This window comes from Cyanidioschyzon merolae, chromosome 17, assembly GCF_000091205.1.
Source record: "Cyanidioschyzon merolae strain 10D DNA, chromosome 17, complete genome".
NCBI lineage: Eukaryota > Rhodophyta > Bangiophyceae > Cyanidiales > Cyanidiaceae > Cyanidioschyzon > Cyanidioschyzon merolae.
In genome coordinates, this window is record NC_010143.1 from 696,282 (window position 1) to 716,589 (window position 20,308).

A 20,308-nucleotide genomic window follows, 5' to 3' on the forward strand; every position below is an offset into this window, starting at 1 on the left:
TGCGCATCGGTCACCGAAGAGCCCCCATCAAACGCAAAGCGCCGTTCGCTGGTGCGCTTGCACCCGCTTGGTGCCCCCAGGAGACTCGCGACGCTGTGTTGAGAGCGCAGCCTCACATCGGTACTTGGTACCCGAAATCTGCATGTGTACTGCCGCCTCGTTCTCATGCGTCAGTGAAATCACTGATGCCACTGAGCGCAGGTCGAGCCCGCAACGCTTCACGCTGCCCAAGCAATTCCGAATGTCGAGTTCGTCTGCGTCGATTCGTCTGATCGCACTGGATACCTGCCGTCGCTGCAAACACGTATTCAGGGATGCGCACTGCCGTCATCGGAAGGCCACCGAACGGTAAAAACTTTAGCTGGCGTACGGCTTTCTATTGCTCATACGGAGACTAGACAAAACTATCAGAGATATCCGCTCGGCGCTAACGAGTTCGAGGCATTGGCTGATCTCGAGACTCGTTTCCGTACAATGCAGATGGAATCGAGTGCGCACAAAAATACATTTACACGACATGCAGTCATTCGGAATGAAGCCGGTGACGTTTTCATTACAAATAACCGAATGTTACAGCCAGTTTGCGGCATGAGCTGGTGTCGTGAGCGCGCACAGAGACTCCATCTGGTGCACGTCGCACCAAAGCAGTGCATGTGACAGCTGAGAAGATGCTTCAGGGCGCACTTTATGCGCTTCATGAGGACGATCTCCGAACCGCAAACACACGCAACGTCTCCTCCTGCCGCCGCTGTCGATCGATGCTTTGGACCCAATCAAAAATCATCGCTCAAAGTAGCGACCAGGAGCATCTTATGCATTCGCTTTCCAACCAGAGGATATCGGAAACATGGCCTGTTGGCCTAGAGCGTCGCTATGCTCTTTCGAGGAAAGCGATGCAAACACGAGACCAGACCCGCACGCTCGGAGCGTACCAACAGATCACAGGGACGGATCACGCCAACGCAGCAAGTCTTGATGTCGAGCGATTGCATTGCCGGTCTGCAGTGACATCGCATCCAGGCAGACATCTCTTCTGTAGACGCCTTGTTACCGTCCAGCGAGGCACGATCCAAGCACAGTCCGCTGCATTCACATCGAATGATCGCCCATGCTGTCCTTGTTATCGAACGCTCACAGCGTACTGTTCTGTGCCTCCTCCAGCAGGCCTATATGCGCATAGCGCGTATCGACCCGGAGCCTGATGTTCTACATCTGGAGCCAACGCACGCAAAGGCAACAAAAAGCAGTCCTGTTTGCGCACTGCGTCATTGGTGACGTAACTAGTACGTGAGCATGCACGTGCAGTACACGTCACCGCCACAGCGTTGCACGAGCAATGCAACCTTAGTACCCAAGGAGTGCATTGCTCGGGAGGACGTGCAACGTGAAAAGGTTTGCGGTGCAGTTGTACAATAATACCGTGTCCACCAACGATAAAAGCGGCTCCGGAGAAACTCCAACATATTCACGGTTCGTTCACCAGGAGAAATCTCATCAGTAATGGAGCCATCGATGGCGTTTCTCGAAACGTGACGTTCTCGGGCCTTCACGCGCGCCCTGAGGCGTTTCAAGAAGCTGAACTCGAGCGTCACTTAGTGTTGAAAAAGGTCTTGTTCTCCGGCTTGCTTCCCGTATACAGCGCGCGTCGTTCCTGAGCGCTGGAATCAGCCGGAGCAAATTGCAGTGCAATAGCCAACGAGTCTACCGGATACAAATTCCTGTTTTTCAGGTAGACAGCGGCAGCGGTACCAGTCTGCTCAAGTAGCCGGAATAGCCAGCTCGCACTGTCACTAGACAGGGCAAAAATAAATTTTCCGTTCCATACTCTGCGGTGTCAGTCTTCGAAATCCGTGAGGGTGCTACCGGCAGCAAGGGGTGCAATTCACGTACGCACGAAGCGTGCCGCTGTTATCACTGACACACGGTGCCGGGAACAACCAGGAGTCCGGCCCGTGCCGTACCCAAAAATCTGCTCCAACTGCTGACCCGCGCACTAAATTTCTTGTCATATGGTTCTTCAGCTTCATCAAACTCGAGTCGCACTTCCACAAAGGAGTCCACTTTGCCCATATGCTATTTCCTGCACGGGTACACTGCAGAACTTCATCGCGAAGTGCACAAGCGTCCAACCTGAGCAAGAGGTCTCCGGCGGGAAACTGCAGCCAGACACCCTTATCTTTATGGTGCACAAATCCTTTTTCGAACCAGGTTCCCACGAGATCCGTCAACGCCTCTAGTCCCCGAAAACATGCAAGGCGCGACGCTGGTATGCGTCACCGCTCCGCACGTGGCTACAAACCCGCACGCGCTACGGAAGCCTGCACAGTGCGTTGGACATGATTTGTCCATGTTGAAACATTTGATATCGTATTAAGACGAATCCACCAGACATGAACAGTTATCTGTCCGTTTCGTATCATCATTTTCAGTATTTTCCGATATCAAACTTCTCCGCTGGTGGCGGCCTCCAGGGCGAGACTGCAGCTGGCATCGCGCGGCTCATCGGGGCAGCGGAATCTTCGACGGGTTTCCGCGGACGCACGCCGCTGGGACGCCATCCTAGACGGAAGCATTCTAGGTACCGCTGGCCCCAGCACGACCCGGGTGTGTGCGTAGGTGCATTCGACGTGTGTCGTACGAGGGTACAGAGCTTCAAGTATTTTGCTCGTTGAAGGATCTTTGTTCAGGGTACACAAAACGATGCAAAGCATTGCCTGCTCTGGTACAGTGCAGTCACTGAGACGCCTGGTCTCCGTCGGTACGCTGGGGTGCGCACAGGCTTCATCACGACGCTGGCTCGCTAGCGGCAAGGACCTTCGCTTCGGCTCAGAGGCAAGAAACCTGATGCTTCGCGGTGTAGATCTGTTGGCAGACGCCGTCCAGACGACCCTGGGTCCCAAGGGAAGGAACGTGGTCATCGACATGAGCTACGGATCCCCGAAGATCACCAAGGACGGTGTCACCGTTGCACGAAACATCGAGTTCCGCGACAAGCACCTGAATTTGGGCGCACAGCTCGTGCGGGCGGTGGCCTCGGCAACGAATGATGCAGCAGGTGACGGAACTACGACGGCGACTGTACTGACACGAGCTATTTTCACGGAAGGTGTGAAAGCGGTAGCAGCGGGCCTAAATCCTATGGATCTCAAACGTGGCATTGATCTGGCCGTAGAGAAGGTGCTCGAAAAGCTCAAGGAATATTCGAAGGAGATCGGCGGCAAGAATGAAATCAAACAAGTAAGTTTACGATGATGCAGCGGGCAACGACTCGACACGAACGATAGGATGGCCGGGGGGCGGCAGCCGTGCTGGGCCCCGCCGCCTCCCTCCGATGAAATCCTGAAGCGGCTCACTTGACCGCTCATGCAGTTTTGTCATAGTTACGCTGATCGTTCACGTCGACGCGCTGTCTACATGTGGGATACAAGGCCTTGTAGGGCCTGTACAGAGCAATCGAATCAGAACAAGCAAACTAACCGTGCGTGGGAGAAACGCCTTGTAGGTCGCAACAATCAGTGCAAATGGTGATGAGAAGATTGGCGAACTCATTGCAGAGGCTATGGACAAGGTTGGTCGCGAAGGAACCATTACGGTTGCGGACGGCAAGACCCTTACCGATGAACTGGAAGTCGTCGAAGGCATGCGTTTTGATCGTGGCTACATCTCGCCGTACTTCATCACGGATGCCAAAAGTCAGAAATGCGAACTCGAGGATGTTCTGATTTTAACAGCGGAAAAGAAGGTGAGCAGCTTACAGTCCATTCTGCCGCTGCTGGAGCAGGTCGTCAAGGCACGACGTCCACTGCTCATCATTGCGGAAGACGTGGACTCCGAGGCGCTCGCTACCCTCGTTGTGAACAAGCTGCGCGGTGGCATTCAGGTCTGTGCAGTGAAGGCGCCAGGTTTTGGTGATAATCGCAAAGCGAACCTCATGGACATCGCTACGCTCACCGGTGGTGAAATGGTCTCCGATGAGCTCGATGTCAAGTTAGAGGACATGACCATTCATCGCCTCGGCACCGCGAAGAAAGTCACTGTTAGCAAGGATGATACCATCATTCTTGACGGCGGCGGCGACAAGATGCAGGTCCAGAATCGCTGTGAGCAGATCCGTGCGGCAATCGAGAATGCGACCTCCGAGTATGAGAAAGAGAAACTTCAAGAGCGTTTAGCGAAACTTACCGGTGGCGTCGCCGTCATCAAGGTAGGTGGCGCTAGCGAAGTCGAGGTCGCTGAAAAGAAGGACCGCATTACGGACGCGCTGAATGCAACGCGTGCTGCCGTCGAGGAAGGTATCGTAGCTGGTGGCGGCACTGCGCTCCTGCGGGCAGGCAAAGATGCACTCGAGAACCTCCAAGGAAAAACCTTTGACCAGAACGTAGGTATCGATATTGTCCGCAAGGCGTTGCGAGTGCCCTGTATGGCGATCGCTCAAAACGCTGGCCATGAAGGCTCTGTCGTCGTCGAGAAAGTCCTCACGAGTTCCGATAAGAACCTCGGCTTCGACGCCGCTACCGGCAAGTATTGTGACCTCATCGCATCGGGTATCATTGATCCAACCAAGGTCGTGCGCACGGCGCTAGAGCGAGCGAGCAGTGTGGCAGGGCTCATGACCACCACCGAGTGCATGGTTGTGGAACTCCCCAAGGAGGAAGCGAAAGCGTTTGGAGGTGCTGGCGGCGGCGGTGGCGGCATGGGTGGTATGGACAATATGGATATGTATTGAAGATGCGAATGCATACGATGTTTTACACGTTGTTGATTCTCCGCTAGAAACCCTAGACAGCGCGTAAACTTAGGTACCGGACGCTGTGCGCGGGTTGCTTTTGTTTCGGCGTCGCTCAGGCCACACGTCTCGATCAGTGTCCATCAGACGGCACTTCCTATTCGTCGGTGGCTCTTGGCATCGTTGAGGCGATGACGCGAGCCACTGATATATGTGTGTGTGTACGAAGGTATCCATCATTGCGACTCGGGAGGACGGACCCTGCTGCATGAGCGTGTCTCGGTTGCTGTTGCTGCCGCGGCGGGGCAGTCGTACGAACGACATACCGCATCCTCTGTTTTTCATTTGTGTGTCGACTGGATCACCCCGCTGTTTCCAGGAATAAGCCAGCGACGAATGCGTCGACAGAATTCCACGGTATTCGCTGTCTCCCGCTAACCAGGACGCTACGCCTCGTAACGAGTATCGCCAGAACAAGGTCCACAGATGGAAGAAAATCCTCAAGATTGCTTGCGTTTGAGGATGCTCTCTCCCGGTGCCTCCAGCAATGCAGAAACCAGCGATGATGGTAGCCATCGTACAATTGTCGATGGCAATGCATCATGCACCGGCGATGCAGCGACGTTCCGTCTGTAACATATCCTTGGCGACGCATCTGTATCGATTGATACCCATATCGTCTCTAAACAGTGACCTGACCTAGTAGCGTGCTGTTGCTCCCGATGTGACTCGAGCTAGAAACTCGCCTCATAACGTCACATCATCTGTAATTGGGACGTTTCACGAACCCTATACGAACCTTGGGTATCGAGTCCAGCAGCAGCGCTCTGCATCCTCGAGAAGCACCGCGCGTTCGATCGCTCGCCACCACAAGCCAGGTCATACTCAACTCGAGTACGATTCATCAGGTGATCGCTGCCTTTGAGCGTGCGGGTTTCCTTCCAGATACCAAAAGCTTGAGGATATCTCTAGCTTTGGCGGCTGCGAGCTTGCCTCGCTGGATGCAAGTGTTCCCCTGGCAAGCTGATCCGCCATGCGCAGCGGCTCCGGCAGTCGATGCTCCCTCGCAGCCGCATACACGAGCGCCACTGCTCTACTGAGGTCTATCCCGTGCCCAATGGACACATAGATGGGGTTCACTGCCCGTTTCCCAGTACGCACCGCCGCCCCTAATACCTCATCCACATAAAGCGACGATTCGCCGGGATTCCCGTTCCCGAGTCGCTGCGAAAGCGCGTCTCTGGCTTTGGCATCGCATGGTCGCCAGCGCATACACAACGGTAGCACGGTCAACTGTTCCACTTGCATGACATGCCGGATATCTCGCTCGCTCGGGTAGAGCATTCGTCCTTGCCAGGTGCCAGTTACTGGGGAGTTTTGCGACGCCACCAGAGCCGCCAACGCCGGTATACATGGTGCCCTGTGCCCCTGCAGGGTATTCGCAAACCAGTGATAGGTTTTAGCGACGCCAATGGTGCGAACACCGCACTCAACGCCGATAGCGCTCGCTAGTCCAAAGCGACGCGGGTGCAGGATCCCGTTCCCGTCCACGAGCAACACATCCAGGTCCTGTCTGTGCCTCAGCACCAGCGACCGCACAAGAGGTGCTTCCCTGTAAGCCAGAAACGCCGGTACGTACGGAGGCACCTGTGCTGGGTTCTGGTGTTCCACGGCACCCAAGCGGCCCGGTATGACGAGTGCTGCGGTGCAGGGCACGCGGTCCCAGGCGACGTCCACACCGGCGAGGCGCAGCTGCTCCAGGTCGCTCTTAGTCGTTGCCGGGGCGCTTCCCGTTGTCTGGATCCAAGATCGTTGCACAAGGTAGCTTTTCTCGATCTGTTCAAGTTCCCAGCCGGTCAAATTGAGTGACGAATCTGCCATAAGTCTCCGAACGAATGGAGTAGCGACGGCAGCAGCGCTTCCGTCGGCGCTCGCGCAGGCTTCACCGGACAAGTCGTCTGGTCACCAGCACTGTGTTTGTTGGTATGCTCATACAAGCGACGTTCCATACGAAGCCCATTTGGCTACCAGAAATGAATACAACTGAAACATGGAACGCGCAGTCGTAGCTAGACGCAAGTGGAGCGTCAAGAACAAGTTCTTTCAATCGTAGTAGTGAACGCGGGTGCTTTGGTTTGTGCGCATATGTTAGGCTGTTTTTGTTTTCGTGGCGGAAGCGTTTTCGGGAGGAAGCAGCTTGCTCCATCGACAACATCGAGTCGAAAGTCACGATGAATGAAAGACCGCAGGTGCGGTCATCAGGATGACGTCTCAGCGTCCTTCGCGCACGCCTCCGAGAACAATGTGTCTGGCATAGCATCGCAGCACTGAAGCAGTTTGATGGGCACCCATGTAAGAAGGTAATGGAACGGATCCATTTCTCTAACTCGGACGTGCACGCTGAAATTTGTGTCTCTTCCAAGGATCAGCAGCACCAGACGATGCGGACTTTTTTTTCTGCGACTGCATCGTTTTCTACTCCCATATCTCGAGATGAGAAAACGCCGGTTATTCCTTTCGCTAACAGCTGCGCTGTCAGCAATGGAAGCGTGTTGACGGCAGTGTTCAAGTCCCAACTTTGCTACGATCGGCTGTTTTCCATGTCATTCCCGCACAGGTACAAGTTGCGATCTACGCTGTGCTCGATACACTCATCTGTTTCGTATACAGGCTCGTCATTCCCGCACAGGTACAAGTTGCGATCTACGCTGTACTCGATACACTCATCTGTTTCGTATACAGGCTCGTCATTCCCGCACAGGTACAAGTTGCGATCTACGCTGTACTCGATACACTCATCTGTTTCGTATACAGGCTCGTCATTCCCGCACAGGTACAAGTTGCGATCTACGCTGTACTCGATACACTCATCTGTTTCGTATACAGCCTCAGCGCGCGCTTTGCACTGTCGACCCTTGGCTGCGGTCAGGTGTTTCCGCGTGTCCATCACAGCATCTCCTCGTTCTACGAGCGCCTCGGTATACCACGTGAACGCTTGGTTCATCACTCGGTACATGCTCTTCAACGGTACTTCAGGCTCCTCCGATGCCCTTTACCGTATCCGCTCCCGGTACCGTACCGTGGAGTCATGGACGAGTGCGGCTGCGGGTTTCTCCGGGCGATGCCCCTGGTGAGTACGCTGCTCGCTGGTTACGCAAGAGTACGCTCTTCCATTCGATCAAGCATTTGCAGATAGAAGAATCATCCATGATGGAACAAATCCGGGAAGGAAATACAGGTTTGGAGAACACCTCAAGAACGTTTGATCTGCGTACGCGCCCAACGAGCAACAAATAGACGCGTTTCTGTCTCTCTCGAAGGGAATCAATCATGGGACGTCAAGAGGTCAGTGAACTTTCGGATTCCGCTCTTGAAGAATTCGTGAAAAGATAATGACGAGAGTTTATCGTCGTCGATCCAAGGGCGCGAATCACGGCATCCACAAGATGCCGTGAAACCAAACATTGAAAACTTGAAGCATGCGTAGCTTGAGCATGCTACACGTCAGAAAAGGAGAAGCGTGGATACTTGTATGGATGGATTGGATAAGAATAGCGAAAATGTTCTGAACGATTGTTAGAGAACGTCGCGAATGATCTTCATGTCAGGTGTCGTTACGAATTCTAGCGGCAACAACTCGGAGCCACCCCGAAACGACTCTCGATCATCCTGAAACAATTTCGAGTCCCTTAACCTTCATTGCTGCACTTCGGATACTTTTGTTGTCCAACAAAAGAGTTCGGAAACAAACCATCGAAATGCAAGCACAGAACGAGCAGTCCAGGATTCCAGTTTATGCGGACTCTGGTACACCAGACGACGAACAGACCCAAACGCTATGCCGCGTGATGCGTCTGCGTGAGAAAAGCGCCCATTCGACTCCAACTCGCGTACTTTGGCCAAAAACGCCTCCCGTGTCTTTTGCTCTTACGATGTTTCGAGGCACCGCTTGTTGCATCGTCTGGCGATGCTGTACCAGCCACGGGGGGTTCCAGTGACGAGCCCGTCTCTCGTTGGTGCACATTCGGGCCAGTTGCTGTGGCCTTGGTGGGCGCTGGTGACGTATCCGCTGTTCCCAGCGCGGACGAAAGCGTCTCCAGATGAACTGTCTCAGAGGATGCGTCGACACATGCAAAACGCATCATCTGACGTAACACGCGTGCACACAACACACTCAGCGTCTTGGAGGTAGCGATAGACCCCGACGATGACGAGCGCTCGCGACTAGCTCCCAGGAGAAGCTCCAGCAACGCCACTACCGTCGGAGCGATCCGCTGCAGCCGCTCCACATCCCCATGCATGCCGGCGAACTGCACGAGTTGCTCAAGCAGCTGAACGGCAGCAGTCTGGGCATCCGCGATCGATGCCTGCAGGTTTCGCATCGAAAAACAAAAAGGACCGCTCTCCTCGGCGTACGTCTGCATACGCTGCACCCAGTGGCTGCTCCAGCGGGCTCGTAAATACCACAACGCTGCGAAGACGCATGCGTCCAGATAGTCCTGGGTGAAAGCGGCTTCTTCTGGACCGTGTACCGCGGTGAGCGCTGTAGCGATTGCCGTACTCACCGGGGCACTGAGCGCTCGAAAAACAGACTGTGCATCAGTGCCAATGCCGCGGAAACCTGCCACCAGTTCGTTTCGGGCATGCTGCTCGAGCACAGCCAACACTAAGCGCAATGTTTCCAGGGCATAGACGATGCGATCGATATCGGGACGGGTTATAAACTCCTGGTGATCGTTCAGGATCGGGTACGACTCACACAGCAGCAGGCCGAGTAGCGGCCCCAGGACCAGTTCAGGTGCCAGACGCACGGCGCTGCGTACGAAACGTTCAGCTTCAATCCGGCTCGCCGAGTTTTCACTGCGCAGCGCATCCAGAGCCAGAAAGAGACAATTACTGGAAAGCGACTGGGCTAGCCTGAGTTCCCGTGCGAGGCAGAACGCTTGGCGAAAGATAGCCAAATGCTCGACAGGCGAGCCCCATTCACCTTTCAGGGCAGCGGCGATGTAAGCCTGACACTCCGTCGGATAGAATTCCTGTAGCGAGTACCAGAGCAGTGCTGCCTGACGTCCATACGGAAGCAGCGACGGATGCAGGAACAGCCAGCACTGCGGAATGAGAAGATCACGAAACTTCTCGATAGGCACAGACGCAAGCAAGTCCACGGATGCGGTGCACTGTTGAGAGGCGCTATCCAGCAAGTCTAGGTAATGATCCAGGCCGAGCAACATAAGCGGGAGCGTTCGGCAAACCGCCAGCTGCACAGCATCCTCAAGTGCACTTGCCACCCGCGTCTGCAGTAGCACGACGGTATCGGCAGTATCATTCACCGTCATTTCCGAGGACGAGGTAGCCCGCGCCCCATTCGGTGCAGCGGAGACGCCAGCGCTCACGTCAGAGCAGGCATCCTCGCCCTCGGCGAAAGCGCAGATGCTCAAGGCAAGCTGGACAAGCTCAGCAATGAGGTCACAGCCAGCACGCGCATCCTCGACGAGCCACGGCTCGCAAGCGAAACGATACGAGCGTAAGCGTTCGAGGCAGAAGCTGGCAGCTCCTTCGGGCAGATCCCCGTGTGTAAGGCGGTTTCGCTCCAGCCAGGGTCGCCAGATGCGTTTTTCTACTGTTTCCAAGAGGCGCAGCGCTTGCGTAAAGATGGATAACTTGGTCGCGGGATCAGAGTCACGGAGTGCTATCCGAATGGCAGAGACAACTCTGGCTAGCACTGTAAAGTGATGCCGCCACTCCAGTGCAGGCAGCTGCGTTTCGGGGCAGCACGGGCCCTGCAGGCGAGCGCACAAGATCACTGCGTACCGACAGGTATCGAGCACCTGTCCCAGCATGGACAATGATGGTAGCCCCGCGTACGCTACCACAAAAAGGAGACATTCAAAGAGCACCCGCAGCGACCTGGGTGGTTCCAGTTGACTCTCCATTTGGTGAAGCTGGTGGTGAAGCATTCCCCAGACCTGATCCGGTCCGAGCAGCTGCAGTGCTTCCCGCAGAGAATGCTCCACGGCCGACCACATCTTGGCCAGTGCGGGTAGCGCAGCTGTCAAACCAGGGGCCTCAGCTGGCCGCAGTTCGCTTCGTGGCGCTCCTCCAGGCGGCAAACATCCATGGTGCGGCTCCCGCAACAGCCTCTGGATCGATGGATCCATCTCGATCGGTGCGAATGCCTCTGGTGCTTGCGTCAGCGGCAACGTCGACGACGACGACGACTGCTGCTGCTGCTGCTGCAGTAGCACCAATCGACCGAGTCGCCAGGTGGTGCTCACGAGAATCCGCTCCAGATGTTCGCGGAGGCACTGGCGCTGAGCGAGCTTGCGTAAGACTTGCGCGAGTGTCAGCGCAGCATCTGCTATCCAGAGCGGATCCTGGGTAAACGCTGCCGCAGACACCAGTGATGCCGTTTCACTCGCGCCGTCTGCTAGTGCATCTGAGGCAGCCTTTTTGGGCGCATGAGGACACGCACCTGTTGCAGCTGTTACCGCTGGCGTGGCGAGACTGACCGCTTTGGTACCCGTGAACACGCTCTGTTCGATGCCCCATGCCCCGATATCCTGCAGAATCTCCTCTACAACCGCTTGGAAAAGATGTTCCGCTGGCTGATCTTCCATCCAGGCATAGAGACGCTTTCGCAGGGATGCATCCTCGCGGAGGACGACCAACAACGCCTGGGCTAGAAGCGTTTTCGATTCCACTTCTGTAAAGAGGATTGCAGTCTCCCTTACGCGCAGCAAGGGAATGTGCTCGAGGCGCACTGGTTGCAGCTTTTCGACCGGCTGGTGCTCCATCGGAACGAATCCGATCGTTTGCAGCATCAGATCTAGGGCTTGGCGAACGACCAGGGCGCTCCCGTCCATTAGAGCCCGCTCTAGTGCTGCAGTAACCAGCCCCGTGTTACCGAACAACGCAGCCCGGCTGACCGGTGTGACTCCGTCTGGTGTCGACGGAGTGCGGGCCTCGTCGTCGAGTTTCAAAAGATACTGCATCGTCACAAGCCGGAGACGCGACGCAAGCGACGACTCAGCATGGTGCGTTTGGTCCAAGTCGGCTTGTTGCAGTGCCCGAAATGAAATGAGATTTGCGGTGCTGACACCCTCTCGCTTTGGTGCAATCCATCGAGCGCTTCGTACTTTTGGGCGAGCGCGTACCGCTCGAGGGCCCCTTGGAGAAGCAGTACGCATCGCCAGCGATCGATCTGTAGGTGTGGCACTTGCTAACGCTGCGGGCATCCATTCGGATACCATCCAACCATTAAAATCCATGCAGAGCATTGCCCGCCACAATGCTTCCGCGAAGAACGCATCATCACTGAGGTTCTGTCGAACTTGGGCAAGCAGGTCGCTCGCTTGCACGTCGGAAAGGTCTGTGCTGGAGGCGGCTGGAACCTCGTCCAGCGCTGGTAGCAGCCCCTGCACCAAACCAGCGATTACAGGCCGCAGTGGGCTCCAGTTGCCAGCAGATGTGTCAAGACGAGCAGGGTCGAATGTAGCATGCCCTGCAGTGGGTTGCTGGTCGACCGCTATCCAGCTGGTCGTGCGTTTCGGTTCCAGTTCAACGAGGGTGCCCTCTGCGCTCGAGAGCGATTGCGAGGCACCTTCGAAATTGGATGCTTCCCGCACAGCAGCAGCAGACGACAGGCTCGGCAGAGGATGTTCTCCGGTTGGCACATCGAGCGTGCTGTCGAGGAGTTTGGCATCTTCAGAGACTGCCGCATGCCTTGATGGAGAAGCACCAGGCCCAGGCAACACGGAAGCAGCTGCTCGCGGCTGCTGAGTGTCGGAACGTGACCTCGTGCGGTCGTTTGGCACCGTCCAGCCCGGTGCGACGTCCGACATTGAAGCATCTGGACTCGTTCCTTGCCATGGAGCAGCGGAGACCAAGGTCGACTGTGGCTGACTCGCAGGCAGCAGGTGCTCTGCGCGCAGCACGACGATATAGCGACGGTAGATGTCTAGAAGCTTTGGTCGGACCGCCGTCGAGCAGTAGCTCATGAGCGGAAACAAGCCCACAGCATAGATGCTTAGATCTCTTGCCAGTCTCCTGGCTCCGATTCGCTGAAAGATCAGCTCATAGACCTCCAGCGCTTTGAGGTGCAAGCCCGCAGGAAAGCCCCCGTACAAGCAGTGTGCAAGCCACTTGGAAAGCGCGTACTTTTCCGGGATGAAGGCGTGCTGCGCGTGTCGATTGAGGCAACGTCTTACTTCACCCAGTTGCGAGGCATAGTCTGCCCAGTCGCTGGCCTTTTCGAAACGGAGTAGCACCGCGGAAAGCTCCGCACGGAACGCTCGGTACTTGACCGCCTGTAGTGCAGGCGGTGCGTCATCCTCTGCATCGTACACGGCAGGGTCATACTCTTCAGCCATAAAATAGTACTTGAAAGGTGTCTACGACCAGAATATGCAACTTGACCTAAGGATGTCGGCACTGAACGCTTTTTGCGTCTTCCAGGACGGCACCTGTCTCGTCGGTGACAGTGCAGCGGGTAACGGCCTTGCGCCCGCTGGCTGGCATTATGTTTCGCAGAACGCTCGAGGTCTGGTTTGCCTCGTGTGTCGTCGCGGTCGGAAACTGGCGAAACTGCTATTCTAGATAGACGCTGGCGTTGCATGACGTTCAAGCGGTGCGTTTAACTCGATAACCAGTGCACCAATGGAGCCTGCAAGCCAGGGTGCGTGTTGGAGCTCAACGTCGATCAGGGTATACGTTCGTTTCCGGGTGCACTGGTATGTGTACTAGAGGCGTTATTCCGAGACGGGAAGTTGCCGATTATGTGGGGTAACCGTTTTGCTCGATACAATTTCTTCTGACTCCCGTTGATTCCTCTGCGTCGGACGCGTTTCCGGTACGGTTCGGACGAGGAAAGCTACTGCTCTCCCGGAGCGCTGCGAGAAAGCGAAGGCGCCTTGTTCGAGTACCTGCTTCGTATCCGCGTTTTCGTGAACAGGGCGCTTATTCTTCAGTGGTCAGAGTGCACTGGGCTGGAGCGTGCCCGCACCAGGCGACACAACGCAACTAGCACTACCGCAGGCGCGTACGAGCCTGCGAAGTAGGCGAGCACCTTGCGGAAGGTTAGGCGGGAAACAGAGGAACGCGTCCCATCGAGTCTAGTTTTGGTATGGACCACAGAGGACGCTATATTCTGTGCAGAAAGCATTTGCGTACGAAAATGTTCATTTTGTGGTGTAGGACTGACGAATCCACCACGACTGTACTGGACATGCGCATCCAGCGGATTCCCGTCCGTGAGATTTGGGCTTCTGCATCGATGGATACGCGTTTCATTTCACAAAGTACAGAGACCTTCCAGGGATGTGAGGCTCGTTGAAACTAGCGATCGTTTGGGCGCTGAGCCTGCCACCAACGCAGTTCGGAGATACGATGGCCTTTTCGCACCCTGTGGGACGTCGGCTTGGAACGTACCAAGGTGTGAACCCGCGTTTCTGCTCTGCAATAGAGCACTCGCTGCGAATCATTCATGCCGTCGCTGTCCTGGGAAGCTACAAAGCTGCAGCGCATGGAACCTGCTCGACGCTGGCCTCGTTGCGTTCTGGAAGCTGCAGTACCGATGCGACACTGTGGCAGAGAGGAATGTGGACACAGCACTACTGATGATGAGCTGCAAGCATGACGATCGCTATCATCATCGTCATCGTCCATATGCGCGATTACCTTCGAATCGGTACTTGTTGGTGCGCCTTGCAATGGAGAAGCACAAGGCGCATTTACACAAAGAGTTTGACGCGATGTTCATCGAAAGGAAGACACATTTACCTGCTAAGCGTTTTACAACGGGGTTGTGGCGACAAGGGTTGCGCGTCTCTCACGAGAAAGTGCCGTAGCAGGTGAGCCCGCTGTAGCAGCCGTCATCGAGTCCGCTAGACAAGCGGCTCAACACAAACGTCCCAGAATATTCGAATAACGCTTGCTGGGAGATATTTTGCGAGCCTGGTGTCATCCGTCACTGCCAGACCATGCGAACCACCTCCACGGAAGCATTCGTAGACGGATCGAAATGGTGCTGACGCTGCCTCGCGTCGCCTCAAGGCACAAGGTAATCTCGAGCCTTAACGTCCCACAGCTGTGCCAGCAAGCGCGTCAAAGAGACCCAGTCCTGACCCAAGAGATGTGATGCTGTCTCTGTTCCTGGCTGCGCAGTTGGGCGCATCGCTCGATCATTTCCGCCACGTGATAGCAAATCGTCCTCCATAACGACAGCTGGGAAATGGTTCCTTTTTAGGCACGCAGGCACACCGCTTGGTACCATCCGCTCGCTCAGTGCTCGACGTGAGCGCTCCCATGATGTATTGTGCACACAGCGCTTTCTGCGCTCGCCGGTGGACGCCAAGACTTGGCCATGATCCAGCGATAGACCCGAGTGGGTATCCAGACAGCCACTGCCATCACAATGTGATCCATGATCCATGGAAACCCGTAATGGTCGCCCCTGCGTAAGAGTGCCCATATAATATGATCTGCTGCTGCATCTGGCGAGAGACAGCACGGTTTCCAGTGCCGCTGATGGGCGATCGCAGGCGTGTCTACGAAACCTGGACAAACTGTGACTAATCGTACCCTGTGATCGCCAGCGATCCGAAGCTCCATGCGGAGGCTCTCTGTGAGGTAATTGAGCGCGGCCTTGGTTGCCCCGTAGAGCGCTCCACCGGGTAACGCCCGATACGCTGCCAGCGATGACACGACAACCACATCTAGGTTCTCGACAAGTGCAGAGGACTCGTTGGGTGCCGATGCAATGATGTCCTTTGTGGATGCTTGTTGATCGCTCGGACGACACGAGGCGGGAATTTTCGTTTGAAGGAGGTCTCGAAAGGCATCTACGATCTTGAGTCGGGCTCGATGCTCGGGGATACCACTGCTACTCGGACTGGGCTTCGATTTCCGGGCACGAGATCGGGTTCTGTTGACGTCTACGCTGCAGTTGTGTCCTGATGCTTTGGTCGGTTCGTTCGGGGCAGAGAGCAGCTCCCGAAGAAGCCGATGAAGGATACGCGCTGGTGCCCACAGGTTGGTCTCGAGTACTTCCCGCAGCGTGTCGAGGCTCGTGTCCACAAAGAGACATCCATTCTGGTTCACGCCGGCGTTCAGAATAACAACGGAAACACCGAGTTGAAGAACACGCTGCAGGACGTGGTCCAGCTCGTTGCCACTTGCCCGCAAGTTCACTGGTTCGATGACCACAGCCGGTTTGTCCATTTCCCGGGTGTCCGTCGATGCGGTTGCTTTACCCGCGAGTGCCTCTGATACCTGGGCAGCGAGCGACTCTAGCAACTCGACGCGTCGTGCACTGACGACGACCCGAGCCCCGTAAAAGACAGCGAGTCGAAAGGCTAGCGCCCTCCCGATCCCAGACGAAGCACCAGTGACCCAAACGACTCGTCCTCTTAGGCTCGCTCGACGTGCCCGCAGGTCGTAGTGAACGCTAACTCGCCATAGAACCCAACAAAACGCAAAGATCGCGACGAGTGTCCAGATGAGCGTCATCGCCGCCAACGTCGTTACCCGACGAAACAGTGGGAGCGCGAAACAGCCGAAACTGTGGAGCAGCACGCGAGCTCGTAGAAACAGCTTCTCCCACCGACTACCGGTATCCGAGACACTGCAAGCCGTTCCGCGGGCGTAGCAAGCCGGTACCCATACCTAGTCGCTGCAACAACTGAAGCTGCTCGCTCTGATACCAGATCCAGCAAAGGGATGACGTGTTGCACTGGGATGCCTCAAGCGCCCTATTCCCGACGCGGGTATCCATGCACCGGGGCTTGCTGCTGGAGCAAAAAGTCGTTTACAGACTATCATATCATAGAAGGCTCCAAAGAGAGCACCATCTCGCTTTATGATCTTTGACGGCAGTGAAGCTTTGCAACCAGCGGGGTGCAGTCCGCTCCGATTTGATGATTTTTTGCTGGTGGACAGAAAGTGTGAACCTCTTGCGCACTTGAGTATGGTCTCCTCGCGTTACATAGGCAGCCCGGTGTGAAACATGAGGTCCTGAACGGGCTCCCAAGCACTGTCACACTCGCCAATGGACACACTCGGCTTCCGAGGTACCGCGCATGCCTCACACTGGGCGACATCGAAACGTCGCCGAAAACGAACCCCTCGAGGAACGGTTTTTGGTACTCGCCCCAGAGTCGATGCATCCAGCTGGGCGTGCCGGGAGGCGCAACTGCAGCCGCAACCGCCAACGTCTATTGGAGGTCATCCTGAACCCGTTCACGGGAATCCACTGGACCATGCAAGGCCCGCGAGATGAAGCAGGTTCGGTGTATAAACTGCGCGGTTCTAGGCGTTGAGGAGCGCTCGCGCCCAGTACCCAGGCACCCGAATGATTTTCCAACCTTCTACTCGGGCCTGTCACGAGCCCCGATGAAATCTACGGTAAACTGGATGAATTGATGGCATCCTACGGCTGATGGCATTCGAGCCATAGCTCCATGTGGCCTTGGCGTCTCCGAGTCCGGGACTCGTAGACGTGCCTCAGGGCGCTCTTTAGATGCGAATGATAGAAAGCATGTGCTTGCGCGTACACCTGTCGAGAACGGTCCTTTTCGGTTCGTGACTCTCGTTCAATAAAGGCCGCCGAATAAGAAGCGACATGCAAGCAGCCTCGTGCTCAACAGAGTTTCGGCCGCTGCTACAGCTACTGCTGCTGCTGCACCACGCGAACTTTGAGCATCGGTGTTTCGTGCACTACTGACGATGCTCTGCGTCTTCACTGCATAAGCCTTAACGACACTATCCATGCTGCTGTTTGAGCTAGGCCCCAGCATCTCCAAACACGAGCAGATGGGTAGGGGCGTCAAGCACACGTGCACAGCACACTCTCTCTCGAACGTAATTTCCAATGAGATGCCGCCCTTGGTGCTTTAAACGAATGCTGCCACATTCCATTTTAAGAGTTATCGACTTGTCTTTCCCATTCGTCCCTCGCAGTGGTAGGATCGATGATGCATCTGACCACTTGATTTGATCGGAGATTCCAGAGGATCGTGGACAGCAGGCAGCGCGGCTCTCGGAATGCCTGTACGGATATAGTTCAAAGAATTCCATCAAGCCGAGCGAGGGGTAAACGAGGACCCATCGAGTGAGAGGGACCAAAGGCCGGTGAAAAAGAAACAGAAACTGACCACTAAATACCCATGACCCGATGACATTTTCCCCGCGTCTGTGGAAAGCGTTGCAAAGGGCGAAGTTTTCCGTTTTTTCGAAGGTTTACCGCCTAGGTGCAAGTTCCTGCGAGCTGAACGAGTCCACTGAGCAGTTGCTCTGTGCGGCTCGGCAGTGGCGAGGCCGTAGCAACACGTCCACAAAGCATTTATTCTAGGACTAGAAGTGGGTAGCGTTCATCCACGTGTCGTCATGGTCGCAGCGGTTTCCGAGTCTATCGCTTTGTGCTGCCGCATGTTGTAGGTCTGTCTGCAGAGCTTGCCGGCTCCCAGAATGATAATTAGCCGTGATTCCGTGTCAGGCGTAGGATTCTGCGAGCCGACGCCCTCAGCGGTGTGGCAGAGCCATTCTGTCTCCATGCAGCATCCGTACCAGCGGTATAAGCACCAGTGCGGGTACTCACAATAATCACTCGGCGCATAGTAGAACGTACAAAATGACCCGTATATCCGAAAGAGAGTTTCCGTCATGGAACTTAAAGATAGCATGTATCATGATGGACGCTTTCCCGAATGCCATGATTCATCGCGCAACCTCAGATCCCTGCTCAGTGGACGAATTTTTTGTCATCGAAAAAAGGATTCGCAGATGCCGCTACGAGTTGCAGCCATTGCCAAGTACAGCCTCGAAAGGCATTGTGCAACTGAACCTAACAGCAGCTTCAGGACGTGTCTTTCTTAAAGACGAACGCTTCGGAATCCAGCACGATTTTCGAACCCCATAACGCGTCTGCTTTCTGGGGTTATTAGGAGCTTGCGTTCGCCAGGTTGCGGTGCGTTTCGACATGCGTGCTGCACTCGCTTTCCGAGCGCCGTGTCGGGGACTTGTCGTTCCGTCCTGGGAAGCAACTCGAGGTCGGTGTTTGATTTCGCCACGAAAGTGCCCGTTATCGTTGAGTCGTCGAAGTGTGGCAGGTTTGGTGAGAACGACTCGCCGTCGGGGTCTGTACGGCTGCACGACGCCCGTGGCACAGTCTCGGGACGGTGCCACTGCACCGACGAGCGCTCCGGTCTACCCCGGAGTGGACGGCAAACCGAATGTCATTCAAGTCCTGGAATCGAGAGGCCTCATTGACGCGGTGACCTCTACTGATGTGTACGCGGTCTGTGCCCGACCGGTAGCAGTGTACGTCGGCTTCGATCCGACGGCGGACTCGCTCCACATAGGTAACCTCCTGGGTCTACTGGTTCTGCGTTGGTTCCAAAAACTGGGGCATCGCCCTGTGGCTATCATTGGCGGTGCAACTGCCCGTATCGGTGACCCGTCAGGCAAGAGCGTTGAACGACCGCTCCTTGCTGCGAGTGTCATTGAAGAGAATGCCGCACGAATCGCTGAAAACCTGCGGCAAGTGCTGGATTTCAGCGGGGATTCTAGTTCAACGACGGAGCCGCTGGTTCTCAACAATTACGACTGGCTTGGCAACATGAGATTACTCGACTTTTTGCGTGACGTAGGGAAGCTCGCGCGAGTCGGGACAATGCTGAGCAAGGAATCCGTTCGTCTTCGGATGCAGAGCGAAGAGGGTCTCTCATTCACCGAGTTTACGTACCAGCTGCTGCAGGGATACGATTTTGCGTATCTCTATAAAAATCACCAAGTCCTGCTGCAGGCAGGGGGCTCGGACCAATGGGGCAACATTGTGGCTGGACTCGAGCTCACTCGTAAACTTTACGGGGGCACTGTGCATGGTCTGACGTTTCCACTCCTTACCAGCAAGGATGGCAAAAAGTTGGGAAAGACAGAGAAGGGCGCTGTATGGCTTTCGCCACAGCGCCTGAGCCCGTACGAATTCTACCAATATCTTGTCAAAGTAGCAGATGATGATGTTTGCAATTATCTGCGGAAGCTCACATTCCTGCCTCTGGAACAAATCGACGCCCTCGAAAACGACATGCGAAACTCGGAACGGAGCGGCTACCAAGCAAATACAGCCCAGAAACTCTTGGCTATGGAAGTCACTCGCATAGTTCACGGCGACAAAGGCGTCGAGACGGCATTAGCTGCCACCGCGGTCGCTGCACCCGGGCACGTACCCGGCGGTGAACACACCAACGGTAGCACGCGCTTACGAGCTGATGTGTTAGAAGCGGTCTCCAGCAGTCTACCGGGTGCGACGCTTCCCCGCACTGCGCTCGTCGGTGTGCCACTGGTCGATGTTATGGTTCGAGCGGGTCTCCAGAAGAGTAAGGGAGAGGCGCGGCGCCTCATTGCGAACGGTGGTGCCTACGTCAATGACGAAAAAGTGTCCGACAGTGGGAGAACCATCGAAGCAACAGATTTAATTGAGGGACGACTGCTTCTGCTAGCGGCTGGCAAGAAAAACAAGATGCTCGTTCGGGTGAGCGATACCTAGAATCCCGACATCCATTCGCCGAGGTAAACGCTTACGGATGA

The 20,308-nt window shown here is 55.6% G+C and overlaps 5 protein-coding genes and 1 non-coding gene across 6 annotated transcripts, besides 1 other annotated feature; 2 read left to right on the forward strand and 4 right to left on the reverse strand.

Moving 5' to 3' along the window:
* Positions 1 to 511: 511 nt before the first annotated feature.
* CYME_CMQ269T lies at positions 512 to 2,324 on the reverse strand. Its single transcript, XR_002461563.1, has one exon. It is a non-coding gene; the product is annotated as a hypothetical transcript (transcript).
* Positions 2,325 to 2,700: 376 nt separating this feature from the next.
* CYME_CMQ270C (mitochondrial chaperonin hsp60, precursor) lies at positions 2,701 to 4,726 on the forward strand (the record flags this gene model as incomplete). Its single annotated transcript, XM_005538131.1, has 2 exons — positions 2,701 to 3,237; positions 3,503 to 4,726. The coding sequence occupies 2 exons, from the start codon at positions 2,701 to 2,703 to the stop codon at positions 4,724 to 4,726; spliced, it is 1,761 nt and encodes a 586-aa protein (XP_005538188.1).
* An 885-nt stretch (positions 4,727 to 5,611) lies between these two features.
* On the reverse strand, positions 5,612 to 6,607 carry CYME_CMQ271C (similar to endonuclease; the record flags this gene model as incomplete). Its single annotated transcript, XM_005538132.1, has 1 exon — positions 5,612 to 6,607. The coding sequence occupies one exon, from the start codon at positions 6,605 to 6,607 to the stop codon at positions 5,612 to 5,614; it is 996 nt and encodes a 331-aa protein (XP_005538189.1).
* Positions 6,608 to 8,562: 1,955 nt separating this feature from the next.
* On the reverse strand, positions 8,563 to 13,095 carry CYME_CMQ272C (hypothetical protein, conserved; the record flags this gene model as incomplete). Its single annotated transcript, XM_005538133.1, has 1 exon — positions 8,563 to 13,095. The coding sequence occupies one exon, from the start codon at positions 13,093 to 13,095 to the stop codon at positions 8,563 to 8,565; it is 4,533 nt and encodes a 1,510-aa protein (XP_005538190.1).
* A 1,021-nt stretch (positions 13,096 to 14,116) lies between these two features.
* Positions 14,117 to 16,068: a sequence feature (possible transcribed region).
* Positions 15,005 to 16,231, reverse strand: CYME_CMQ274C (similar to oxidoreductase; the record flags this gene model as incomplete). The annotated part of the gene is made up of 1 exon (XM_005538134.1): positions 15,005 to 16,231. One exon carries the CDS (start codon positions 16,229 to 16,231, stop codon positions 15,005 to 15,007), a length of 1,227 nt encoding a protein of 408 aa, XP_005538191.1.
* Positions 16,232 to 18,698: 2,467 nt separating this feature from the next.
* CYME_CMQ275C (tyrosine--tRNA ligase, mitochondrial or chloroplast) lies at positions 18,699 to 20,267 on the forward strand (the record flags this gene model as incomplete). The annotated part of the gene is made up of 1 exon (XM_005538135.1): positions 18,699 to 20,267. The coding sequence occupies one exon, from the start codon at positions 18,699 to 18,701 to the stop codon at positions 20,265 to 20,267; it is 1,569 nt and encodes a 522-aa protein (XP_005538192.1).
* Positions 20,268 to 20,308: the final 41 nt, after the last annotated feature.